This window comes from Astyanax mexicanus, chromosome 4 (assembly GCF_023375975.1).
Source record: "Astyanax mexicanus isolate ESR-SI-001 chromosome 4, AstMex3_surface, whole genome shotgun sequence".
NCBI lineage: Eukaryota > Metazoa > Chordata > Actinopteri > Characiformes > Acestrorhamphidae > Astyanax > Astyanax mexicanus.
Genome location: NC_064411.1, coordinates 13,232,666 through 13,258,211, shown reverse-complemented (window position 1 = coordinate 13,258,211; position 25,546 = coordinate 13,232,666). Strand labels below are relative to the sequence as shown.

The window sequence follows — 25,546 nt, the reverse complement described above, 5'->3', positions numbered from 1 at the left end:
AACCTACCGGATTATTTTAAAGTCATGGCTCCGCTCAGCTCTCCCTCCGGATGCAGTAGCTGCTTGTGGTTGAGCCAGAAGATTGCGGAACTCGAGGGGAGAATCTCTGTACTCCACCAGATTAAAGACGATGAGGATCTCCTCGACTCCATGCTGGCGACTTCACAGGTGATCAGCGCGGGGTTAGATGGCAGTCTACCTCGAGCGGCTGCTCCAGCCGCCCAGGAAGAGGAGCACTGGCCTCGGCTCGGAGCTAAGCCCAAGACCGCGAAGGTGTGTTCCTCCACGCCGCATCAGGCTGAGCCGTGGTCCGTTGTAGGTGGAGGTTGGCGTGGTGGTAGGCGCTCCGCCCGCCACCCGGTGACTCGGAATATCGGCGTGAGCAACAAGTTCTCCGTGCTGGAGGATCTGGATGAAGCCACTCCAACAGAATCCATCAGAGTGAGCTCTCCAGACCTCTGCTTCACCCATGCTCCACCCGAAAACCCCACCGTGCAGCGGGGCCTGGCACGCCACCACACAGCTGACTGCGGCTGGGCAACCATCGCACGGCTTAGCTCCACGGGTCACCCCCGCCTCCAGAAGACCGGCAGGCCAAGCTCCCTCACATACCCAGAACGGTCAGCCTGGACGCCGCTCCCCCCCGCGAGAATCTGCCCGTCAACCCCGCGGTTCTCCGCTGATCACCGAGCCGCGACCTCATCGTCTACCCCCGACGCAGACCCGCAGACCTTAACCCACCACCCTCGTTATTGGGGACTCTATCGTCAGGAACATTCATCACCACACAGCTACTGTTCACTCTGTTTCTGGCGCAAAGGTTTCGGACATTACCCTACAGCTACCCAGTCTTCTAAAGGAACACCAGTCTGTGGAGAGGATTATAATCCACGTTGGATGTAATGACATCAGAAACCAGAGCACAGAACAAAACATTCAAGACTGCGGTAAATCTGTTTTTATTTCTGGACCAATCCCTTCACTAGGAAGAGGCTTAGGACATTTTAGCAGACTTTTAAATCTTCATACCTGGCTCCAAAATACTTGCCTCTCCCAAGATTTGCATTTTTTAGATAATTTTAACCTCTTCTGGAATCGTCCCTCTTTTTACAGATTTGATGGGATTCATCCCAATAGGCTGGGTGCTCAGATTTTAGGACACAACATGTTTTACTCTGTTTTTAATTCTACATGACTAAATACCTCCAGTTTAGGAACAAATATCTCAGTAGTTATTGGCAGAAGACCTAGGACCAGCATTTCTGTAAAAAAGGTCAATAATGCACACAATTTTAATCCAGATAATTTAATATACATAAAGCCATATCTATCTTCCCTAAACAACCAAGTGAAATCTAATGATTATTTATTAACTGATTTTGAAAGTTTAAAAAAAAAAAAAAAGGTTTAGGAATTATCCACTTAAATATTAGAAGCCTTCTACAAAAAGACAAAGTGGACCATCTTGAAGTCTTGATTACGAAGTCTGATCCTGATATATTAATTTTAACAGAGACTTGGCTTAGACATAGTGTAAAAGATGAAGAGGTGGCACTGAATAATTTTATTTTACATAGAAAAGACAGATTCTCGGGGAGGTGGAGTTGCTATTTATACTTGCTCAAACATCCAAACCACTCTTTTATCAGCGATATCAAAAGAAAAATGTTTCGAGTTCCTAGCGCTTAAATTACACTTGGGAAAAATAACTCTTTTGTTTTAATTGGGATCTACAGGCCTCCCTCTGCCCCACCCTCTGCAATTGATGAAATAGGTGACCTTTTATCAAATTTTAGTAACTCTGAAATGCTGGTCCTAGGGGATTTTAATTTCAACTGGCTTTCTGATGCATCCGATTATTTTAAGGAAATATGTGGCAATCTTACCCTTACACAGATAATAAATGAACCAACACGCCCAAACTTGAAAGATCCAACCAAATCAACATTGATAGATTTAATTCTTTCTAATAAAATGGACAAAATTACTGCCTCAGGAGTTTTCGAACTTGGCATCAGTGATCACTGCCCAATCGGATGCATAAGAACCAGTTGTAAGAATAAAACGGGCTCTCGGATGGTGGTTAGAAGAAATCTAAGCTTTTCTTTCTGACTTGGCAATGAGTGACATACACCTTACACTTGAAATCACAGATGTTGACCTAGCATTAAACCATTTTAAGAATTCTTTTTTAACAGTGGTAAACAAACACGCCCCCACAAAAAGTCAAGAATTAAAGACAGGTCAAGTCCCTGGATTACTGGCGATGTTTCCTCATTGTTTAAGTCCAGAAATAGAGCTTGGTCAATTGCAAGACGCACGGGGAGAAAGACCATTGGCTTATCTTTAGACAATTGAGAAATAAATGTACTTCTGCTGTTAGAAAAGCCAAATCAGAATACTACCTTAGCTTAATCTCCAACTCCACAAACCCCCAGAACTTCTGGAAAAATGTAAATTCCCTTAAAAAGAACTCCAATCCCTTTCCTACCAGGGCTTTAGTGGATGATCAGCTGATCTCAGATCAGAAGGAACTCTGTCAGGTTTTTAACTCTCACTTTGCAGCAGCTGGTCACATATTTGATAACACTAATACAAATCCATTATTAAATCAAACTGATCTCAACCCTATTGTTTTTAAAAGGTCTCTTCTCACTCCAGCCCTTCTCTCCATACATAGTTGCTAATGTCCTGCTGAAAATTAATCCACGAAAAGCTACTGGAGAAGATGGACTGGACCCCTTTTTCCTGCGTCTTGCAGCTCCAGTTATTTTAGACTATATTTTATATATTTTTAATCTCTCAGTTTTATCTTGCAGAATTCCCAGGGTCTGGAAAACAGCTCATGTGATTCCTCTGCATAAAGGTGGTGAGGCAACAGAGTTGAACAATTATAGGCCAATTTCAAAATTATCATGTCTAGCAAAAATTTTGGAATCTCTAGTGAACAGCCAACTGAAATCATTTCTTAATGAAAATTCTATTTTATCCAATTATCAGTCTGGTTTTAGAGAAGGACACAGCACTATCTCGGCTGTAACACTGGTTTTAAATGATCTGTATTCAGACTTAGACAGGAAGAAACACTGTGCAGCTGTTTTTATTGATTTAACGAAAGCTTTTGATACAGTTGATCACACTCTTCTTTTAAGAAATTTAAAAAAGATTGGCTTTGATGCAAAAGCTCTTGAATGGTCCCAAAACTACCTCACAGACAGACAACAATGCACAGCATTCAATAATTATAAATCAGATTTCCTAGCTATTTCTAAGGGCGTCCCCCAAGGTTCCATTCTGGGTCCAGTTTTATTTAATATATAAATTAATGATATTGCTGCCTCGGTTTCTTCCTTAGATTGCAAAATACACCTTTATTCAGATACAATCTTATATTGCTCAGCTGATTCTATACATGCTGCAGTAATAAAACTACAGAACTCTTTTAATGCTCTACAGACTGCACTAAATAAGCACACTAAATATTCACAAACTAGTTTTAAATGCTAAGAAAACTAAGTTAATGCTATTTTCCAGATCTCTTAATAGTGATGTAAATTGTGTAAATTTTACTACCCTGGCAGGATCCACCATTGAAAGAGTTACAGAATATAAATATCTCGGCATATGGCTGGATGAGAAACTCACTTTTAAACCTCACATTAATAAACTAGTCAGTAAATGCAGACAGAAGCTGGGTTATTTATATAGAAATAAAGCTTGTTTCCCCATGCACGCTAGGAAAACAATTGTTGAGGCAACCCTTTTATCTGTTCTAGACTATGGTGATGTCATTTATAAATATGCCTCCGCCAGTTCCCTCAAATTATTGGATCCAGTATATCACTCTGCTCTAAGGTTCATCACTGGCGACCCTTATAGAACTCATCACTGTGATCTGTACAGAAAAGTTGGTTGGCCTCCATTAGCTGCACGAAGGGAAATGCACTGGTTAATTTTAATTTATAAAACACTCTCCAGTCATATGCCAGAATACATCACTTCATCGATAAATTTTAATAACAGTAATTATCAGACTCGCTCCAGTGGTTGGATCAGCTGCCAGGTACCGAGAGTTTTTACTGAACTGGGAAAATCTGCTTTTAGCTACAGTGCACCGGCGAGCTGGAACTCACTACAGGAAAGACTAAAACTTAGCTCACTGGTGTCACTCAATCATTTTAAACTTTTAATATCTAACCACCTTCAGACAGCCTGTATCTGTTTTACTCAATCTTAATTATTTATTTTACTTCATGTTTTAGTTCTCTTATTATTTTATATTTTTTTATATATATATATATTTATATTCCTTTTATTTATTTTATATAATTTACTTATTTATATATTTATTTATTTTATTATTTTTGTTTTTGTATTTACTCTCTTATAATTATTTTATTTTAATATTTAATTTTTTTAAATTATGTTTTATCAGTAATACTGTTATTATATATTTTTAATTTTTTAATTTTTTAAATTTTATTCTTATTACTAAATAGTTTTATTTTTTAGTTTCAGTTTTATTCTTCTGTTCCATAAATATTAAATATTTGCTTTTAATTTTGCTTTTTCAATCACTATTGTATTTGCTCGGCTACATTGAAAATGAGGGTCACCCTCAATGTACTTCCGAGTTTAAAATAAAGGTTGATTGATTGATTGAACACAGACACAAAGCTAATAAGTAAGAAATTAGCTACCAGACTGGAAACGGTTATCCCATTCCTCATACATCCTGATCAGACCGGCTTCATCAAAGGCAGACAATCAGTTACCAACATGCGCAGACTACTCAATCTGATACATCACACAACAGTCCATAAGTCAAAAACTGCAATAGTCACTTTAGATGCAGAGAAGGCTTTCGATAAGGTTAATTGGAAATTCCTTTTCACTACACTACATTAACTAGGTTTTGGAGAATCATTTATAGAATGGATTAAAACTCTCTACACTTCACCCAAAGCCACAGTAAATACTAATGGACTAATATCAGAGAATTTCACACTGCACAGAGGAACTAGGCAAGGATGCCCACTCTCTCCTCATTTGCACCATTAGCTCATCTCCACCATTAGCAGCAGCTATACAACAATGCCCAAATATCAAAAGGTATCCATACCCACACTACCGAACAAAAAAAAATCAGCCTTTATGCAAATGATATTCTACTATTTCTACAAAACCCACTCTCCTCAATTCCTCAGACTACACAAATAATTAAAACATTCTCTAAAATCTCAGATTATTCCATTAACTGGTCTAAATCCACCGTTCTACCATTTAACATGAACTTATCAGACACAGCAGTTCAATCACTCCCTATCCCTATGTGCACTGAACACATCACATACCTGGGCATTAAAGTTTCCATCCAGCTGTCTGAGCTGCACACACTTCATTTTAGACCACTACTCACAACCATCAACAATGATATTCAACGCTGGATGAACCTACCACTATCCTACCAATATCCACAATCAAAATGACAATATTACCTAAATTAAACTACCTCTTCTCAAGTATTCCCATCCAACCTACACCTACCTGGTTTAAACCTTAGAAGCAATCATCTCTAAATTCTACTGGAAAAATAAACCACCCAGAATCAAATTAACCACATTACAAAAACACGGAACTCAGGGAGGCCTAGAAGCTCCAAATTTCCAACAATACCTCTCTGCAAACCAATTAAAGTACATAATTAAATGGATAAAACCAAATCAAACTGATGAAATATGGAGAGAAGTAGAACAAACATCAATTAATGAAATACAAATCTCAGACTTACCATTTATTAGCACAACAATCAATCGCCACCCTTGTTTCAAAAATCCAAATGATATCATCAACTCTGACAGCTGGGTGGAAAATTCACAAGAACACAAACACTAGACTTGGACCCACTAAATACTCACCCATATGGCACAACCCCAACATCCCCGCCACCAAAATAAACCCAAAACTACAAAAATGGAAAGAAAAAAAAAGGTATTACACATTTACACCACGTTCTACACAACAATAACTCGGCTACTTTCTCACATCTAACCCAGAAATATAGCATTGAGAGGAACCAGTTTTCGCAAAATTCACAATACTATAACTTACTGGCCCACCAATTTCAGAATTCCTTAATATCTCTTCTTCAGACAAAATTCTATCAAAAATATATAGGCTTTTATTCAAATTAGACCAAACAGTCACTATCCCAATAAAAAATGGGAAGAAGATATCTTAATTACCCCCAATGCTGATTTCTAGAGAAACATTATGGAAAACACATTCACCATGACTAACAATACTAACCTCCACCTTATACAATATAAAGTAATTCAAAGGGTACACTACACTAAGCAAAAGTTACATAAAATGGGAGTAGTAGATTCAGAAATCTGCATACACTGCTCACTAAACACTCCAGACAATTACATACATGCTCTATGGGACTGCCCACCAATCAAACACTTCTGGCAGCTTGTTATAACTCGGCTAACTCCACTATTTAAACAGCCAATCTCTCCATCCCCATCACTCTGCCTGCTTGGTGACACATGAACCACAAACCTAAACCAGGAGGAAAGCAGAGCACTTTTGGTGGTGCTAACCATTGTCAAAAAAATAATTCTCACAAACTGGAAATCAAGGGAAAAAAATCCCCATCAGTCAATGGGAAAACTCACTCACAGAACACATAGAAATGGAAAAAATATCTGCATCTCTCAAAAACAGAACTCATGAACACATAAAAACCTGGTCAGCATTAAACAACCTCCTACATCAGTGACTCCATCAGTCTTTAACAGATAACCTACACACATCCATTATAAATCTACAGGGGTGATAGTGAAAAAAAATCCTGAGCATGAACAACATACAGCACGTAGGCATAAATGTTGACACATTATTCAAACATTTTTATAGTCTGTGTATGACCTTATTGTCATATTTTAGATAATGTTTTCACTTTTGCCTTATGTGTATAGTGTTATTCACGAAAACACAGATGATTTCCATCTTGGTATGGAAACTGGCCACATTTGATTCTAGCTGTAAAAACGAATACCAGCGTATGCAGTTAGAAATGCAAATGAGAAGGAAGCACTAAGAGGAAGAATACAAGAACTGGAACACCATAAAAATAATTTTAAAATGCAGTGTTTTTTTTGTAAACATGAGGAATGAATATGCACGTTCTGCCCTGAGCCCGACCCGACGACCCAATTAAAACCCGCCTTTTTTTTAATTAAGTAGAGCGTTAAAACTGAGTTTTTTTGGGGGGAGCGGCTGTTTAAATGAGCAAAATCTGTTCAGAATGATGTTGAAGAAGACCTATTATTTAAAAAAATAAACTGTATTAAGAACAGATTTCCAAAAGATTAAAACACCAACAATGCGAAATGATCCACAAAAATTATATCTGAATGACCTTCCTCTAATCTAATATAATTTAACATGGTTTAAGAATATAAATTACTTTCTTAACAAACAAACATTTTAATATTTAGCAAATAGCCTGTCCAAAAACTCAAAAATGGCTATTCCCTGCACACTCATTAAACCAAAATAACAATAACAATAATTTATAATTAATTTATTTTTTATTACTTAATAATTATTATAATTTATAAATATATAATTAACAATGTATAAGAATATAAAATACTTTCAGAACCAACCATTTTTTTATTTTAAGCATATAGCCTTATTTTATAGCCTTTATTTTAAGCTTGTAGCACTCTTCACTTAACACACTCTACGAAGCCGACACACGTGTTGTTTCTATCAACAATTAACTTGAATTAGCTCCATACCTCTGACTGTCCTTTACATTGGACCAAATTTAGCTCACCTTATGTAACGTTTCTCCTCACTTCAGAAGGCTCCATTTTGTTGGCTATTTAGCTACACACAGCTCTGCAAAACAAGTGCGTAATGCGGAGTGGAGGAGCGCATGTGTGAGTTCGGGTCGGGAATCGGGTCAGACTTGGGCTGATAATCTAAACTCTACTGCTGAGGAAGCTTGAATGATGCACTGAAAATCATTTAGACGCCTCTGTTTACCAGTCGTAACTATAAAATAAAATATACTAAAAATGTGCACAGTAACTATTAGTTACTAGCTATATTTTTTTCTGACATTTATAAAGATTTATATTTATGTTTTCTACATGGATTTACTCCTATATTAACATAGCAGATGTTTTGCCGTTTGAAAATTAGACAGATACACCTGATGCTTATTCTCACTATTACTACACTTATTGTTTGTTTCTACTGTGTTGTGTAACTGCTACTGGCTGCTAAATTTCCTTCGGGATCAATAAAGTATGTATCTATCTATCTATCTATCTATCTATCTATCTATCTATCTATCTATCTATCTATCTATCTATCTATCTATCTCATTCTCTCTCACATCGTGAAAGTGCAGTTTAGTGACAGTGCCACAATAATAAGGTAAAAAGATGAAAGGACAATTTAAACAAATAGAACATTTATTTAAAACAATAAACTTAGGTTCCTTACTGTATTAAATCTTTTTGCAACATAGTGACAGTGCCACACAGTGCCTTTTTAACTGTACCACGGAGTTCACCTACTGTCGCGTGGAGCTTTTTAACTGTACCGCAGAGTTCACCTACTGTCGCGCGGAGCTCTTTAACTGTACCGCGGAACTCACCTACTGTCACGCGTGTCACCTTTTTTCTCCTTGCAGTTGTTTCTCCCGGCTCTGGACGGGAACCAGTGGAACTTGTAGTTCTTTGGGCTAGACATAACTGCTCTACGGTGATACCCACTTTTACTTTACTTGGTTTTCTTTCAAAGCGAGTCACAGGAGTCCAGGGTGCTCACTTATTGTCGCACGGAGTTGTTTTTTTTTTTTCCAGAGCCACGCTACGCCGGATTTCTGGCGGGGCACCGGAACGCTATCACCCCTGTATCTATAACCACATCATCCATATATCAACACTACATGAATGTTCCTACACACACACACATGCACACAGTCACATAACACATTCAACATTTAAGACATTTAGCTATTTTTATTTACCTTTTTATTTTTTTGTTATTCTGCGTGTTATTATGTTAGGGATGGATAAATGGAAAAATATAGGAAGCCATACTATAATAATTTTTATATATTTTATATATATTACAATATATATATATATATTTTTTTTTTTTCAAGGGCACAACTTCTTCTTTTGTGTCTCTCTTCTCTTCTCCTATATATTGTTTTCTATTTGGTTTAATTTGTATATATACACACATTGTTATGTCCTCCCTCTGCACAGTGACCTCAGTTATCAGAGGTTTGTTTTAATACAAATAAAGTCTTAATGGTTCTCTGAAGAGGGGGGGTGGTGGCGGGCAAAATCAAAAATTGTATGTTACAAATTCAAAAGAGAACAAATTGTAACCAAATTGGCTACATAGCCTTATTTATAGAGTTTTTGAGCGTTCTGGCCTCCCGGCCACTAGGGGGGCTTCTAGATTTTTTTGCCTATGCTTTGGCTGCATACAGGAGGTTTAAAGAGAGAGAGAGTTGATGGGTGAACACATTGCACTCTGTACTGCGTCTCCCTGGGAGGAAACCTCATGGTTTCATGCCTTCTGTAAGTACTTTTGTCATTGTGTTAAACTGACTGTTGTTGAGGGGTGTGATTACACATGTAAGGAATACAGATTGTGAAGCTTAGTGAGTAGAAGTTCAATATGCCAATGCTAACTTGCTAATGCTAATATGCTAAGGCTAACTTGCTAATGCTAATATGCTAAGGCTAACTTGCTAATGCTAACATGCTAATGCTAACATGCTTTTGGGGAAATGTTTGTTTTATGCATGTGCTAATTTGATTATGCTAATGCTAACTTGCTATGGCTAACTTGCTAAGGCTAACAGGGTTGCTTGATTATGCTAGTACTAATAGTGAGGGGCGGTCTGATAGGGCTACTTTTGTTGTAATAATTGGAGTTTGTGTGTGCAGAGGGAGTTTATGTATGTCCACAAATCCCTGTGACTTTGAGACCCCAAGAGGAGTCAAGCCTGAAGCAAGGACTTATCAACCTCTGTCAGCAGACAACCACTAGAAAGACTGTTCACCCGCTCTAAACCCTGCTAAGGACTCTGGCTGGACTAGTGGGACTATTTGAATCCATTGACTAATAGACGGTCCATTCTTCAAAGAACGAATTAAGGGACTCCTTTCATTGTTTATGTCCATGATGGTGTATATGTGGGTTTGGGTGGTTTGGATAAATGGTGTTTCATACTTAAACTAGACTGATCTGGTAAATTTTGTGGGACTGTGAATATCATATATCTTAGTAGCTAAATCACTGGCAGGTCTCACCCCCCTTAGATCTTATGTAAGTTGTTTTTCTGGAAAGTTCTCTAGAGAGAGGTTACAAAATATATAGCAAATATATATGTTTAAATATACTTGGTTACTTTATTATCCTTTACAGTTATTTGAACATTATTTCAGTTTGGATTTTGCCAGTCTTTGCTTTTATTTTTGTGTTTTTGTGAATATTCTGTAGATTTTTTTGGATTTTTCTGTTAAAGACTTTTGCTTCTGGAATCTCTCCTTTGCTTTTGCTTTAGTTTTTTGCTTCTGAGTTTTGGCAAACTTTTCACGGGTGGGCGGGGCTTAGAAGAAGGCGTTCCCCTTGAATCTCCATTGGTCAGCTGGTTCTGGACTGACGGGTACCCTCGTCTGAGACTGACCACGCCCACCCTGCCAGTTTCAAGCGTCTTACCAAACACGGAGAGCAAACAGTTTTCAGTGCACAGCAGAAGCAGCAGATACTTTTACAATTAAATTTCATACAAACATTCTGTTTAATGTTATATTGTTCTCTGTTTCACTCCATTAAAAAGCTCACATTAGCCAGATGTGCTAAATATTCATGCACAAAGTATGATAGTTACCTAGTCAGTGAGCTAGTGAATTAGATAGTTACCTATTCAGTGAGCTAGTGAGTTACCTAGCCAGTGAGCTAGTAAGTTAGCTAGTTACCTACTCAGTAAGCTAGTGAGTTAGCTAATTATCTAATTAGTGAACTAGTGAGTATCCTAGTCAGTGAACTAGTGAGTTACCTACTCAGCGAGCTAAGGAGTTACCTAGTCATTGAGCTAGTGAGTTAGCTAGTTACCTACTTTGTGCATGACAATTTAGCACGCTAATGTGAGCTTTTTAATGGAGTGAAACAGAGAATAATATAACATAATATAACATTAAACAGAACGTTTGTATGAAATTTAATTGTAAAAGTATCTGTTGCTGCTGCTGTGCACTGGAAGCTGTCCGCAAAAAACTAAAGCAGAAGCAAAGGAGGGATTCCTCAAGCAAAATTCTTCAACAGAAAAATGCAAAAAAATCCACAAAAAAAATCACAAAAACACAAAAATAAAAGCAAAGACTGGCAAAATCCAAACTAAAATAAAGTAACTAAGTATATTTAAAATATTTGCTATATATTGTTTCTCTTTTGAATTTGCAACATACAATTTTTGCTTTTGATTCTTAACATTTTGTTTGTGGATTTTATTTTTTGTGTAAAACTTTTGGCACAAACGGAGAGAGAGAAAGAGTGAAACAAATGGAGAGAGACAAAACAAACAGAGAGATGGAGAGAGAGCAACAAAGTTCTCTATCCAGGTCTGAGCTGGAAGTCTGAACCGGATTGTTACAGCTGGACACCGCATTAAAGCGCTTCAGTCGTTTAACCAGAAAAGAAATCTGCATGTTGGGTGGAGGCAGGGCAGATTACGGCAGAAGGTGGGGTCAAACTTGGTGCCGATATAAAACTTAAGTTAAAAAATAGTAGCGCGTTACTGATTCCAACTTAACAGCATACGTTAATGATTTAACGCTGACAGCCCTAATAATTTCAAATGAAAAATCAAAGAAACACTGACCTGAGAATCTGCAGTTTACATTGTGAACTCTTCAGTCCAGCAGAGAGCAGCTCCACTCCTGAATCCTGCAGGTCGTTGTTACTGAGGTCCAGCTCTTTCAGGGAGGAGTTTTCCAGGTTTAAAACTGATTCCAGATTTCCACACGTCTTTACTCCAAGATTACATGAAGCTAGTCTAAAAAACAAGAATAAACAAATGACTTCAAAATAACCCAAAGAAGAATATTTGAATGGATTGACAAAGAATAGAAAACAGAATTAAACTGTGATATGTATTGTCTATCTTAAGAGCTGGTGTTTCTTTATACTGAAATAGTTAACATGCAGAAATCTCCACTTTATTTGTGATCAGCATGGGCATACAGTTCACCAAAAGCTCTGGGACAGATTATAATGAGTTAAAATAGAAAATAAAATGTTTAACAAAACAGAAAAACAAGCATGGCTTTTTGGAGTATGTGAATTTATTCTATTTTCCAAGTTGAACTCTGGAAAAACATTACACCTTCTCCCACATATCAGTGAGCTAGTAAGTTACATAGTCAGTGTGTTACTGAGTTAGCTACTTATCTACTCAGTGAGTTGGTGAATTAGATTGTTAACTAATCAGTGAACTAGTGAGTTACCTACTCAGTGAGCTAGTGAGTTACCTAGTCATTGAGCTAGTGAGTTAGCTAGTTACCTACTTTGTGCATGAATATTTAGCACAAAACACAAAAATAAAAGCACAGACTGGCAAAATCCAAACTGAAATAAAGTAACCAAGTATATTTAAAATATTTATTTATATATATATTTATAATATATTTTTTCTCTTTTGAAAAAATTGAACAAACAATTTTTGCTTTTGATTCTTAACATTTTGATTGCAGTTGATTGCAAAAAACATTTTTTTGTGTAAAACTTCTGGCACAAACAGAGAGAGAGAGAAACAAATGGAGAGAGACAAAAACAAACAGAGATGGAGAGAGAGCAACAAAGCTCTCTATCCAGGTCTGAGCTGGAAGTCTGAACCGGATTGTTACAGCTGGACACCGCATTAAAGCGCTTCAGTCGTTTAACCAGAAAAAAAATCTGCATGTTGGGTGGAGGCGGGGCAGATTACGGCAGAAGTTGGGGTCAAACTTGGTGCTGAAATAAAACTTGGGTTAAAAAATAGTAACACGTTACTGATTCCAACTTAACATAATTCATAATTTCAAATGAAAAATCACAAAAACACTGACCTGAGAATCTGCAGTTTACAGTGTGAACTCTTCAGTCCAGCAGAGAGCAGCTCCACTCCTGAACCCTGCAGGTCGTTGTTACTGAGGTCCAGCTCTTTCAGGGAGGAGTTTTCCAGGTTTAAAACTGATTCCAGATTTTCACACGTCTTTCTTCCTATATTACACAAAGCTAATCTGAAAATGTAAGAATAAACACAAGAACAAATGACTTTACAATGACTTCAATGTTTAAATAACACATTTTAGTGATTTTCTAAATGTAACAAATAACAAATATATGTAACATTAATATACTGTTACTTTTGTACATGCCACTTTTAATATTTTTTAATTGATTAAGAAATATAATCAGATTAATCAGATCAAATATAATATCATGACAATATTTGTGATTAACTGCAATTACATTTGTTTTTCCTAAGACAAGTTTTTATAGTGGATATTTAAATGTACATAAAAGAATGAATGTAAGAAATGTAAAATGCTACTATTAATGGTGTCATTTGAAATACTATTATATGCTTGTATTTTTGAGGGGAGATAAAGCTAATGTGGGGCGCTGGAATAAAGAACGCATGGTGAATTTGATTGGACTCAGGAAGTGTTTGTTATTGCATGCTTACAATGGGGAAAAGATTTAAATGGCCTGGAGGAAATATGTAACCGCCAGTATTCAGTAATATGTACACTGTCCCTTTAAGAGCTCGTTACACTAGGTGCACAGCCCTTTTACGTGTATAGCTATACTGAGAGTGTAGTAAACCTGAGTGTGTGCTGTGCTTTACCACAGAGAATGCTGGATCTAGCTTCTTTCTTTTCTTTTTTTTCTGTAAGTAACAACAATATATGTGGTGCTTTTAGCTCATGTATGAAATGTATGTTGTCTTTTTTGATGCGGACACTTTCCATTTCCTATCATACATGCATACATACATACAAACATACATACATACATACATACAAGTTAAAAGAAAAAAAGGAAATGAGCATAAAATAGTACAATTACTCTTTTTGTATTAAGTCTGTAGTACCATAACAAATTAAAGGGCATGGAAAAGTCTGAGCAGGGAGAGATGTTTAGGGCTCCTCCCCTTTGCCAACCTGGAAAGAACATCCTGTTCAGACTAACCTTGCACACCCTCTGTGTAATTTAGTTTCTTTAATTAATTGTGGTTTTATTTGTTGTCTTGTTTGTTATTTTGGTCTGTGATAACCTGAGAAACTGGCCTGAGAATCTGAAGTTTACAGTGTGAACTCTTCAGTCCAGCAGAGAGCAGCTCCACTCCTGAATCCTGCAGGTCGTTGTTACTGAGGTCCAGCTCTTTCAGGGGGGAGTTTTCCAGGTTTAAAACTGATTCCAGATTTTCACACGTCTTTACTCCAAGATTACATGAAGCTAGTCTGAAAATTTAAGAATAAACAAATGATTTTACAATAAACCCAAAGACGAATAATTGAATGGATTGGCAAAGAATAGAAAACAGAATTAAACTTTGAAATGTATTGTCTAACTTTATTTCAGTGTTTCTTTACACTGAAATAGTTAACATGCAGAAATCTCCACTTTACTTGTGATTAGCATGGGCATGCAGTTCACCAAAAGCTCTGGGACAGATTACAATTTGTTAAAATAGACTGAGAAAATGTTTAACAAAACACAGAACGAGCAAGTCTTTTTGGAGTATGTGAATTTATTCTATTTTCCAAGTTGAACTCTGGATAAAATTACACCTTCTCCCACATATATGTTAGAAGTAAATACAGACACTTAAAATGTATGTTCTATATGAAATTGTCAAGAGATGTGCATTTATTTTAACAAAAACATATAACATATAACTTGCCCAAAACCTTTTTCTTAGGACTGTATATAATCAGTCTAAGACAGAAACTTCATGTACTGTTTACATTAAAATGATGGTTTAATTATTATTACACACAAAGGATAATGCATGCCTATGTGTGACGATGTGAATAATGTAAATCCATCAGTGATTGAATGGAAACTGGTTCTACACATCAGCAGTTGATTAAAAACGGTGTGAAGGCCTGAATAAAAATACTCACACAGCTCTTCTGGATATTTTAACTACTGGCAGCAGCCTCAGAAGACACTCCTCTGATGGATCATATTTACTGAGGTTAAACTCATCCAGCTCTTCTTCTGAGTTCACCAACACAAACGCCAGAGCTGACCACTGAGCAGGAGAGAGGCTGGCCTGTTGAAGACCACAGTCACTACCTCTCCTCAGGTATTTCTGAACTTCCTGCACCAGAGAATGATCATTCAGTTCATTCAGACAGTGGAACAGATTGATGGATTTCTCTGGAGATGAGTTCTCCTCAATCTTCTTCTTGATGTATTGGACTGTTTCCTCATTGCTGTCAGAGATCCTCTCTGCCTGTGTCAGTACGACTCGTAACAGATTCTGATTAGACTTCAGTGAGAGACCCAGGAGGAAACGAAGGAACAGGTCCAGGTGTCCACTCTCACTCTGTAAGGCTCTGTCTATGGCACTGCTGAGGAAGTCATTCATTGTTGACTCACTGAAGAGTTCAGATAGTTCAGTGTTTTGGTTTTTAGTGGTTTGCTGATTCAGAATGATTCTGTCAATAAAGCAGAGAAATGCATATAAAGCAGCAAGGAACTCCTGAATACTCAGATGTACAAAGCTGAAGACCTTCCCCAGGTGCAGCTCATGTTCCTCCCTGAAGATCTGGGTACACACTCCTGAGTACACTGACACTTCTCTAATATCAATGCCACTCTCACTTAGATCTTCCTCATAGAAGATCAGGTTTCCTTTCTCCAGCTGCTGGAACGCCAGTTTCCCCAGAGCCAGGATACTTGTTCTAGTCTGCTGAGGATCAATGTCACTATTCCCACTGTACTTCTGGCTCTTGTGTTTGATCTGAAAGATCAGGAAGTGTGTGAACATCTGCGTCAGGGTTTTGGGAATTTCTCCACTCTCAGCTTCACTCAGCATTCTCTCTAGAACAGTGGCTGTAATCCAGCAGAAGACCGGTATGTGGCACATGATGTAGAGGCTTCTTGAAGACCTGATGTGTGTGAAGACTTTGTTGGCCAGGTCCTGATTCCTGATCCTCTTCCTGAAGTACTCCTGTTTCTGAGGGTCACTGAAACCCCGCACTTCTGTTACCTGATCAAAACACTCAGTAGGGATCTGACTGACCGCTGCTGGTCGAGAGGTGATCCAGAGGAGAGCAGAGGGAAGCAGATTCCCCTTGATGAGGTTTGTCAGCAGAACATCCACTGAGGTTTGCTCTTCTATATTCACCAAGTTCTCATTGTTCTGGAAATTCAGAGGAAGTCGACACTCATCCAGACCATCAAAAATGAACATGACTTTGTAGCCCTTATAATGTCTTGGTTTTAAATCTTGTGTTTCTGGGAAAAAGCTCTGAAGAAGATTCACCAGACTGAGCTTCTTCTCCTTCATCAGATTCAGCTGTTTAAAAGGAAGTGGAAATATGAAGAGAATGTCCTGATTTACTTTTCCTTCAGACCAGTCCAGAATGAACTTCTGCACAGAGACTGTTTTTCCAATTCCAGCAACTCCTTTAGTCAGTACAGTTCTGATGGGTCGTTTCTGTTCTGGTAATGGTTTAAAGATGTCATTACATTTGATTGGTCTTTCCTCTGTTTTCCTTTTCCTGGATGCAGCTTCAATCTGTTTTACCTCATGTTCCTGATTGACATCTCCTCCATCTCCCTCTGTGATGTAGAGCTCTGTGTAGACCTCATTCAGAAGTGCTGACTTTACATGGCCTGAAATTCCTTCATTAAGTATCTGATATTTATCTCTCAGCTTGGATTTGAGCTTTCTTTGACATGCTGGGGCCAATTCTGATAACAGAGGAAGAGAATAAGGAACATGTAATTAACTATGTCTCTTTATGGAAGACCCCTGTGTAGAACGACTTTGATACAGTCGATAATTCTTAGGTTTAAGGATACATTTGATGCTGTGACACAATATCTTATAATTACAAAATCCAGATAATTATTGCTGATTATTCTAATTTAAAAAGCAGAACTCCACTGAGGAAATAAATTAGCACTAGTTGGTCCCCATTCTCATGACCCAGAACTCTTACTGCTCTCTAGTGTGTTGGCGAGGTCTGTCTGATTCATGCTCCTCAGGATGTGCAGTGTGACCTTCAGCACCCCCTCCTTCTGATCATCCTCCACCTCTCCCATAGAGCATGCTGGGTAATCTGGACTCAGGAGCTTCTTGAATGTGTTCAGCTCGTTCTCCACTAGAGAGATGAACTTCTCCTGCAGCTCCTAATTAAGAACAAACATCAGAGAATCAGTAAAGCTGTTACAGTACAGAGAGAGAGATGATGACACTGATCTGAGGAGAAAATAAGTTACGGATGCTCTGGTTTGTAAAAGGATTTAAACATTATGTTACTGAGTAGCCTAATTTAGCATCAGCATTAAAGGAGAAGTCCAGTGTAAAATTGACTTTAGGTGTAGTAAAACATGATAAAAAATAAGTATTTACCTTTGTTGAATAGCACACCTCCCCTATGAACTTGGAGCCGGCTGCTACGCCAGGAGGCAGGCTATATGTAGTCTATGTGTGTATATATGTCTTTTATTATCAGTACCGTGATGGTGGTGCCCGGAGCTGAAGGCTAGCGGCATGGGATGTAAACATTGGTTTTTAATAAGGTTCCGGATTCTACTAAGGAGGTGTGGAGTTACTTTGAGCTGGACAAAAGTGTAAAAAGCGATTTATCGGGGCAAATTATTTCCCAAAGTGGCGCTATTACAGAGTGCAGGGCAAAAAGCATAAAATTACTGTATCTCAGAAAGCTGTAGGAGAGCGGAGGTGTGCTATTCTTACTTTTTATCATATTTTACTGCACAAAGAGTCAATTTTACACCGAAATTCTCCTTTAACATTATAATATAACGGTTATAATGCTCCATAAACTGAAGGTGAATAAATTATGATTAGTATCAAATTTTTAAAGTGAAATTAAACTGAAATGTAAAAGAAATCAGGGAGAACCCCATCAAATATATGGTTTAGGACTAACCTTGAATATGTGGTCCATTTTTTTCCTGTAACACTTTCTTTTCTTCTTACTGTGGATAACAAGAAAATCCACACTGTAATCCACATGAATAAATGTTCTGATCTAAAAAGCTTTTGTTTCAACTAAATATGTTATTATTAATAAGTTAAGAATATCAGAAAATCAGATTAAAGTAAAAGATAAACCTGCATTAAACCAACACTTTCTTAACTTTCTAATAATAAAGATTTATAAAGGTAAATAAAGATTTTTGCAATTATGTCACCCTTTATCTAACGTTTTGAGGCACGGGTAAAAACAGTTGCTTTGAACCACTCAGTCAATGCTTAATTTATTCTACAATTAACAATAATTACATATAATTAAATGATAAACAGTGCCAATCAGCAACAACATACATTTAATTAGAAAGGAAATACCTAAAAGGTTTTCCAGCGTGAATTATCAAAATACGTTCTAAAGTGTATTCTAATTTATTCTGAATACATTACTGTTCTATGTATTGTATTAACACACTAACTACTTCTAACCTCATTTCCTTCTTCCTCTCCTTCACTCCTCTATCCTATTACTCCCCTTGTCCTCCTTTTATCCCTATCCAAAGATGTTTTACCTTGAAACTTATTTTACATTGTACTTGACTATTGTAAGTCGCTTTGGACAAAAGCGTCTGCCAAATGTAATGTAATGTAATGTAATTGTACTAGAACACATTCTGCTCAATCCTGGATGTATGTACTCACCCCAGCAACTGAGATGTTTAATAGATTCACAACAGATGATTAAGTTTTATTCCCTGCTATTAAAAAAAACAATAAATGTCATGTTTTTAATATGTTGGAAAACTGTTTTTAGGGCTATAAAACTGGCAAAATGTTTCTTTTTTTTACCACACACATAAATCACTGGTGGTTTCGCCAACAGATGGCGCTAATGCGCTCTGTGTCATAAAGCTTTGAGTGGAGAATATTTTTTGTAAAGTTAGGAGAAACGTTCCAGTGCTTATATAAGCTTTAGTTTAACATCAATAATATTTTTAATTCATTAGCATTTATTAAATGATCACCAATTTATCGTACAATAAGTCAATGAATTAATTAATTATACCAACAAGCCTTTTAACATTACCCAACACGTCACAACCCCGCCCCGTTCAGGAGTTTTCCACCGGCACCAGGTCAAAGTAACAATACTAACATATCCCGCTACTGTCTCTATATATAGATTAGGGTGTGTGATACATATTGTCTATGATAATATCTTAATTACTGTGTTGTTGATGTGTGAGCTGACATTATTGAATATGTTAATTACTGGGGAAAAACAACAATCAAAACGTCTTTATTCCACGTGTTCACTAGGTGATGTTTTATTGCTGCACGTGTGCATTGAGAATGGTCATGCAGTGAACTAGCTAGCATAGGCTAACTCTGAGCTCACACTGGCAGGTGACAAGTCCATCACGTTGGTACATGTTTGTCTCGTGAGTGTGCTCGTGGTTACTTGTGCTGTCGCGCGAGCCAATTACTTTAATTCACGCTTCATTTTCCTCCAAACTGTTGACACACCGTCATTGAGCTGAAATCTTTCTCTCTGTCGTGCTCTCTCTCTCTCTCTCTCTCTCTCTTACACACACACACACACACACACACACACACACACACACTCACTCACTCACTCACTCTGCTGATGGCAGGTTTCTTCTTTCCAGGTTGTTGAAGTTAAAATATGGATTATATACACTTATTTCATCCATTAAAGCACATTAGCTCCTAGTCTAGATCTAGTGTGCCAGACATAACAATTGTTGTCCCCTTCCCAAGGGAATAACCACCACTAAAAATAAATAAATAAAGAAAGAAAGAATGGAAGAAAGAAAGATTAAATCACAGATTATTGTTGCAATTAATACATTTCATTTTAATTTGATTGATATCACTAATATAAATATAATTTGTTTTTGCAAATTTACTCTAGAATATCTGGTAGGTCACATGGTTTACACACACATGCACTGTTCGATACTTGAACTGATGAATTTAATGTTTTTGTTTGTGTCAAGGAATTAAATATAATATAATGTTAAGTCAAGTTTTTTACAATTTAATACTTTTTTCAGAAAAAAATTCTGAAGGTTATTGAGATATTGTTTTTATCAGTATCGTACACCCCTAGATATAGATATATGTGTAATTCTCCAACCTGTAGCTGATATTGTAATTTACTCTCATTGTTCTAAACCCCGCTTCCCATCACACCCAGCTGTTTACACTGATCATTACATACAGAGAATCTCACACTGACCTCCTGTGTGTGTGTGTGTGTATGTTATGCTTTAAAAAGGTCAATTATAGTAAAAAATCAGTGAAAGGGTTTTGTTGTTTCACTCACTCAGAGGTCATATCTTCACTGCTGAAAGTAGGACGATCCCCGAAGGACCAGTCACTCTTCATAGAAACACAGCTGGGTTCTGGAGAAGCTCCTCTCTGGGTTTCAGTTCTGTTAACATTAAACACAGTGAAACTCCAGCATTTACACAGTGAAACTCCAACACACAGCACATCTTTAATAAAGATCAGGAACTGAAGAGCTCCACTCTCAGAACAGAACAGTAGTTTAGTGCAGTGATGTACCGAGACCCAGAGCTTCCTCCTCCACTGCTGAACTCTGGAGGAATCCACATGGACCGGTCACTCTTCATAGACACTCCACTGGGGGCTGGAGATGCTGCTCTGTTCTCCCTGTAAAAAGATCTTCATGATGATCCATGATGAGAGTAAAGTGTGGAGTAATGCGTTCCTTTACTAAAACTTATTCACAGGTTCCAGACTAACTTCTTCATAACCGTCCCAGAAGCGTCCCGAAGCTTTCTGTCAGCTGCCCCAAACTGAAAAACGCTCGTCTAATAAATATACATATTTTAATTTCTTTAACAATACTGTTGAATATATTTGTGTGTTTGTTATGATGTCACAATGTCATCACCTGATTAGATCATATTTATTATATGTATTTTATAGATCTGTGTCTAGTTAATAACATGTATTGGTAAGAGCTACACAATTACACAATTATACTGTATTATAAACTAAAAGGTATGTTTTTTTACACTGAACTCTAACAGAGATACAGATCAGAACAGAATAGAACGGGTCTTTCTGTGAGAAGCTTCATTCCACAGCTTTAATAACAAACCCAATCACTTCCATCTGATCTATATAAATGCAGCACATCAGGATTTCCTCATTTCTAATGCTAATGTAAACCCAGACAGCGTGTGGTAAAATCCGAGACGGATCCTCACAATGGATCTGGTTCAGAGTTCACTTACACTACAGACTAATCCGATCCAGATTTTGAGCAAATCGTCACATTTATGTTAAAAAATATGGGCGATATTTTGTAACATAAATGTGCAACCACCCCATACCATAGCAACCACCTAGCAACAGCATAAAATCACTACAGGAACCACCTAATACTGTTACTGTGCCAGAAGGAAACATATTATTAATATTAACAATTAGATATTAAAGGCAGATATGTACGTTAAATACAGATTAGAAACACATTCTACTATAAGAATAACTGGCTGGTTTGTTAAGTGTTTCTCTGTGTTTAAATACAGCACAGGGTTCTGACTCTGGTCCAGGAGAAACTCTGTTCTCGATATTTTAAAACTGTAAAATATGCAGATCACAGCTCCAGGATTAGAGCTGAAACCATTACAATACAAAAACTACTTTACATATTAAACCCATCACTTAATTTACGCACTTTAGGACAGGAGGTCCTCCTCCACTGCTGGAGTTCTGAAGATCAATCATTTGCTCTTCTTCATTCACACACAGCTGAACACTGCCGACACCGACCCCTGAGAACAGATCAGCCGTTACAATAAAACCTTTATTCTTACAATAATGACATTATCATCAGAACTGCATTAAACAAAACCTGATCAACTAACAAAACAAACCAAACAGAGAATGATACATAACAGTGTGATTTACCCCCCTTATTATTCTACAGATTACAGACACTTCCGGCGCCGTGCTGAGCGGCAGCCTTTCCAGTAGCTCCGTCTTTTGTGTACGTTTTAGCCTTTTTTCCTTAGTTTTACTTTATTTTAGACACTTTTATCACTCGTGTAGTGATTAATTGTATGTCCTATGGACATGGAATCCACTTTCGTGAGCGCGCGGGGAACTAACCTTGTTTACACGAGGGAAGAGCTGCTAGCGCTGCGAACAAAGGAACACACCGGCCAGACGCATCACATCCCGGCGGAGCTCCGCCGACCCTACCGCGGGTGTAGAGCTGGAGCCAAGCTAAAAGCTAAGCGCATGGAGAAACGCTGGAGGTTTAAACCATCTGTTCCTTCCGTGGTGATGGGGAATGTGAACGCTCTGACCAACAAGACGGATGAACTGGCAGCGTTGGTTAGTAACCAGCGGTTGTATCGGGAGTGTAGCATTTTATGCTTCACGGAAACGTGGCTAACTAGCAACATTCCGGATGCTAACGTGGCTATCCCCGGCTTCACCTCCGTGAGAGCGGACAGAGACCCCAAACGGAGCGGCAAAAACAAAGGTGGGGGTCTCATGCTGTTTGTGAACATCAGATGGTGTAACCCAGGACATGTAACTGTGAAGGAGATCATCTGCTGTCGGGATGTTGAACTGTTGGCGGTGAGTCTCCGACCCTATTACATGCCCAGAGAGCTTTCCCACGCCATTGTTGTTTGTGTTTACATCCATCCTCGTGCTGACGCCGAGACCGCGTGTGACGTCATTCATACAACCATCGCGAGACTTCAGACACAGCATCCTGAAGCTTTCATTGCCATCTCGGGGGACTTTAACAACGTCACGCTGGACTCAGTACTCCCTGCTTTTCACCAGTATGTGAACTGTCCCACCAGGAAGAACAGAACTATTGATCTCCTTTACTCCAACGTAAAGGATGCATACACTGCCACACCTCTGCCCCCTCTGGGAAAATCGGATCACAACCTGATCTACCTGCAACCCCAGTACAAGCCCCAGGTCCGTAGACAACCTGCATCTACACGCTCCTTCAGGAAATGGTCTCCTGGTGCTGAAGCAGCTCTCAGGGACTGTTTTGAGTCCACTGAATGGAGTGTATTGCAGGAGCCATATGGGGATGACATTGAGGGGACTACACATTGCATGACGGACTACATGAACTTTTGCATGGACATTGTTGTTCCTGTGAAAACTGTGCGTTGCTTTGCTAACAACAAGCCCTGGATAACCAGCAACGTTAAAGGCCTTCTAAACAAGAAGAAGAGGGCCTTTAAAGATAACAACCAGGAGGAGCTTAGGAGCGTACAGAGGGAGCTCAAAGTCCATTTGCGAGAGGCCAAGGAGTCCTACAGGAAGAAGGTGGAGCAGAAGCTGAGGGAAAATGACATGAGGGAGGTATGGAATGGAATGAAGACAATCACTGGCTGTAAGCAGAGGATGGACAGTGCCGCAGATGGTGAAGTAGAGAGAGCCAATGAGTTCAACACCTTCTACAACCGGTTTGACTGCCCTGTTCAAGACCCTACAGCTCTGGCAGACACCTCCTCCACACCCCCCCTCATCTCATCAAGCAACTCAGCCCCCGCTCCCCCCTCCTCCCCACACTCAGCTGTCCTGACCACCAGCACCACTGTAGTCCCCCCTCCTCCTCCCCCTCTGCACACCTTCACTGCTGACCAGCTTAGAGGTGAACTAAGGAGACTCCACCCAAGAAAGGCAGCTGGCCCTGACAAAGTGTGTCCCAGACTACTTAAGTCCTGTGCAGCTGAGCTGGGGGCTCCCCTGCAGCACATCTTCAACCTGAGTCTGCGTTTGGGGAGGGTCCCCACGCTGTGGAAGACATCATGCCTGGTTCCAGTACCCAAGAAGACGCACCCCAGTGAACTCAATGACTTCAGGCCTGTCGCCCTTACATCACATATCATGAAGACCCTGGAACGTCTGCTTCTACACCACCTCAGACCCCAGGTTCAACATGCAATGGACCCCTTGCAATTTGCCTACAGAGAGAAAGTGGGAGTGGATGATGCCATACTGCAATTTCTCCACCGGACCCACTCTCATCTGGACAGAGGAGGCAGCACTGTGAGAGTCATGTTCTTTGATTTTTCCAGTGCTTTCAACACCATTCAGCCTCTCCTACTGAAAGACAAGCTGGTGGGGATGCAGGTGGATTCATATTTGGTCTCCTGGATCACAGACTACCTCACTGACAGACCTCAGTATGTCAGATTGAAGGACTGTACATCAGAGACTGTGGTCTGCAGCACAGGAGCACCACAGGGGACTGTGCTCTCCCCGTTCCTGTTCACACTCTACAACTCAGACTTCCAGTACAACTCTGAGACGTGCCACATGCAGAAGTTTTCAGACGACACTGCCATTGTGGCCTGTATACGGGGAGGAAAGGAGGAGGAGTACAGACACCTGGTGAAAGACTTTGTGGCGTGGTGCAATAGAAACAACCTGCTGTTGAACACCTCCAAGACCAAGGAGATGGTGGTGGACTTCCGCAGGGCCAGGCCACCCATACAGCCAGTATCCATTGTGGGAGTTGATGTGGAGATGGTGAAGACCTACAGGTATCTCGGACTGCATCTGGATGATAAGCTGGACTGGTCAGCCAACACAGACATCCTGTACAAGAAGGGGCAGAGCCGGCTCTACTTCCTGAGGAGGCTGGGGTCTTTTAACATCTGTCGGAAGCTCCTGCTGATGTTTTATCAGACTGTGGTGTCCAGCTGTCTTTTCTATGCTGTGGTGTGCTGGGGAGGAAGCATGAAGAAGAGGGACGAGATGCGTCTGGACAAGCTGGTCAGGCGGGCGGGGTCCGTGGTTGGTGTGGAGCTAGACTCTGTGGTAACGGTGGCAGAGAGGAGGACACTGCAAAAACTACTCTCCATCATGGATGATGATGGTCACCCACTGCATTTCATCATCATGGATCAGAGGAGCAGTTTCAGTGGCAGGCTCTTGTCACAGAGCTGCTCTACGGACAGACTGAGAAGATCGTTCGTTCCGAGAGCCATCAGACTCTTCAACTCCTCCCAGTGGAGCCGGAAGAGAGAGGACAGATGAGGAACGAGTCTCAATATGTGCTTTCTTAATCAGCCTTTTTTTTTTTATCTGTACTGGAAAGCACCCTACACATCTACACCCTGGGACTCTTTTGCCTTTTTACTGTATATACTGTTCATTTGCATCCCTGGACACTTGGCACTTTACTGTACACTCTGTACCTTTTCACTCCTGGACACTTTACTGTACATC

General features: G+C 39.1%; 3 protein-coding genes and 1 long non-coding RNA gene across 4 annotated transcripts in view; 2 read left to right on the top strand and 2 right to left on the bottom strand.

Annotated features, from left to right (window-relative positions):
• The window catches only part of LOC111196136 (NACHT, LRR and PYD domains-containing protein 14-like), a 33,745-nt gene extending 12,780 nt beyond the window's left edge, over positions 1 to 20,965 (bottom strand). Inside the window, exons 1-6 of the mRNA XM_049477178.1 lie at positions 20,864 to 20,965; positions 20,622 to 20,729; positions 18,231 to 18,279; positions 17,277 to 17,466; positions 15,225 to 17,025; positions 11,933 to 12,106 (exon numbers count right to left, since the gene is read on the bottom strand). Coding sequence (XP_049333135.1) covers positions 11,933 to 12,106; positions 15,225 to 17,025; positions 17,277 to 17,466; positions 18,231 to 18,279; positions 20,622 to 20,729; positions 20,864 to 20,931 — 2,390 coding nt within the window. The 5' untranslated portion in view covers positions 20,932 to 20,965. The remainder of the gene's footprint in view (positions 1 to 11,932; positions 12,107 to 15,224; positions 17,026 to 17,276; positions 17,467 to 18,230; positions 18,280 to 20,621; positions 20,730 to 20,863) is intronic.
• Positions 1 to 22,067, bottom strand: part of LOC125801482 (zinc finger protein 239-like) — a 297,730-nt gene extending 275,663 nt beyond the window's left edge. Inside the window, exon 1 of the mRNA XM_049478264.1 lies at positions 22,008 to 22,067. The gene's annotated coding sequence lies outside the window, so the exon portion shown is untranslated. The remainder of the gene's footprint in view (positions 1 to 22,007) is intronic.
• LOC125801107 (zinc finger protein 271-like) overlaps positions 1 to 25,546 on the top strand; it is a 223,993-nt gene that overhangs the window by 73,771 nt on the left and 124,676 nt on the right. The window lies entirely within an intron of this gene.
• On the top strand, positions 9,424 to 10,286 carry LOC125801567 (uncharacterized). Its single transcript, XR_007438729.1, has 2 exons — positions 9,424 to 9,623; positions 9,996 to 10,286. It is a non-coding gene; the product is annotated as an uncharacterized LOC125801567 (long non-coding RNA).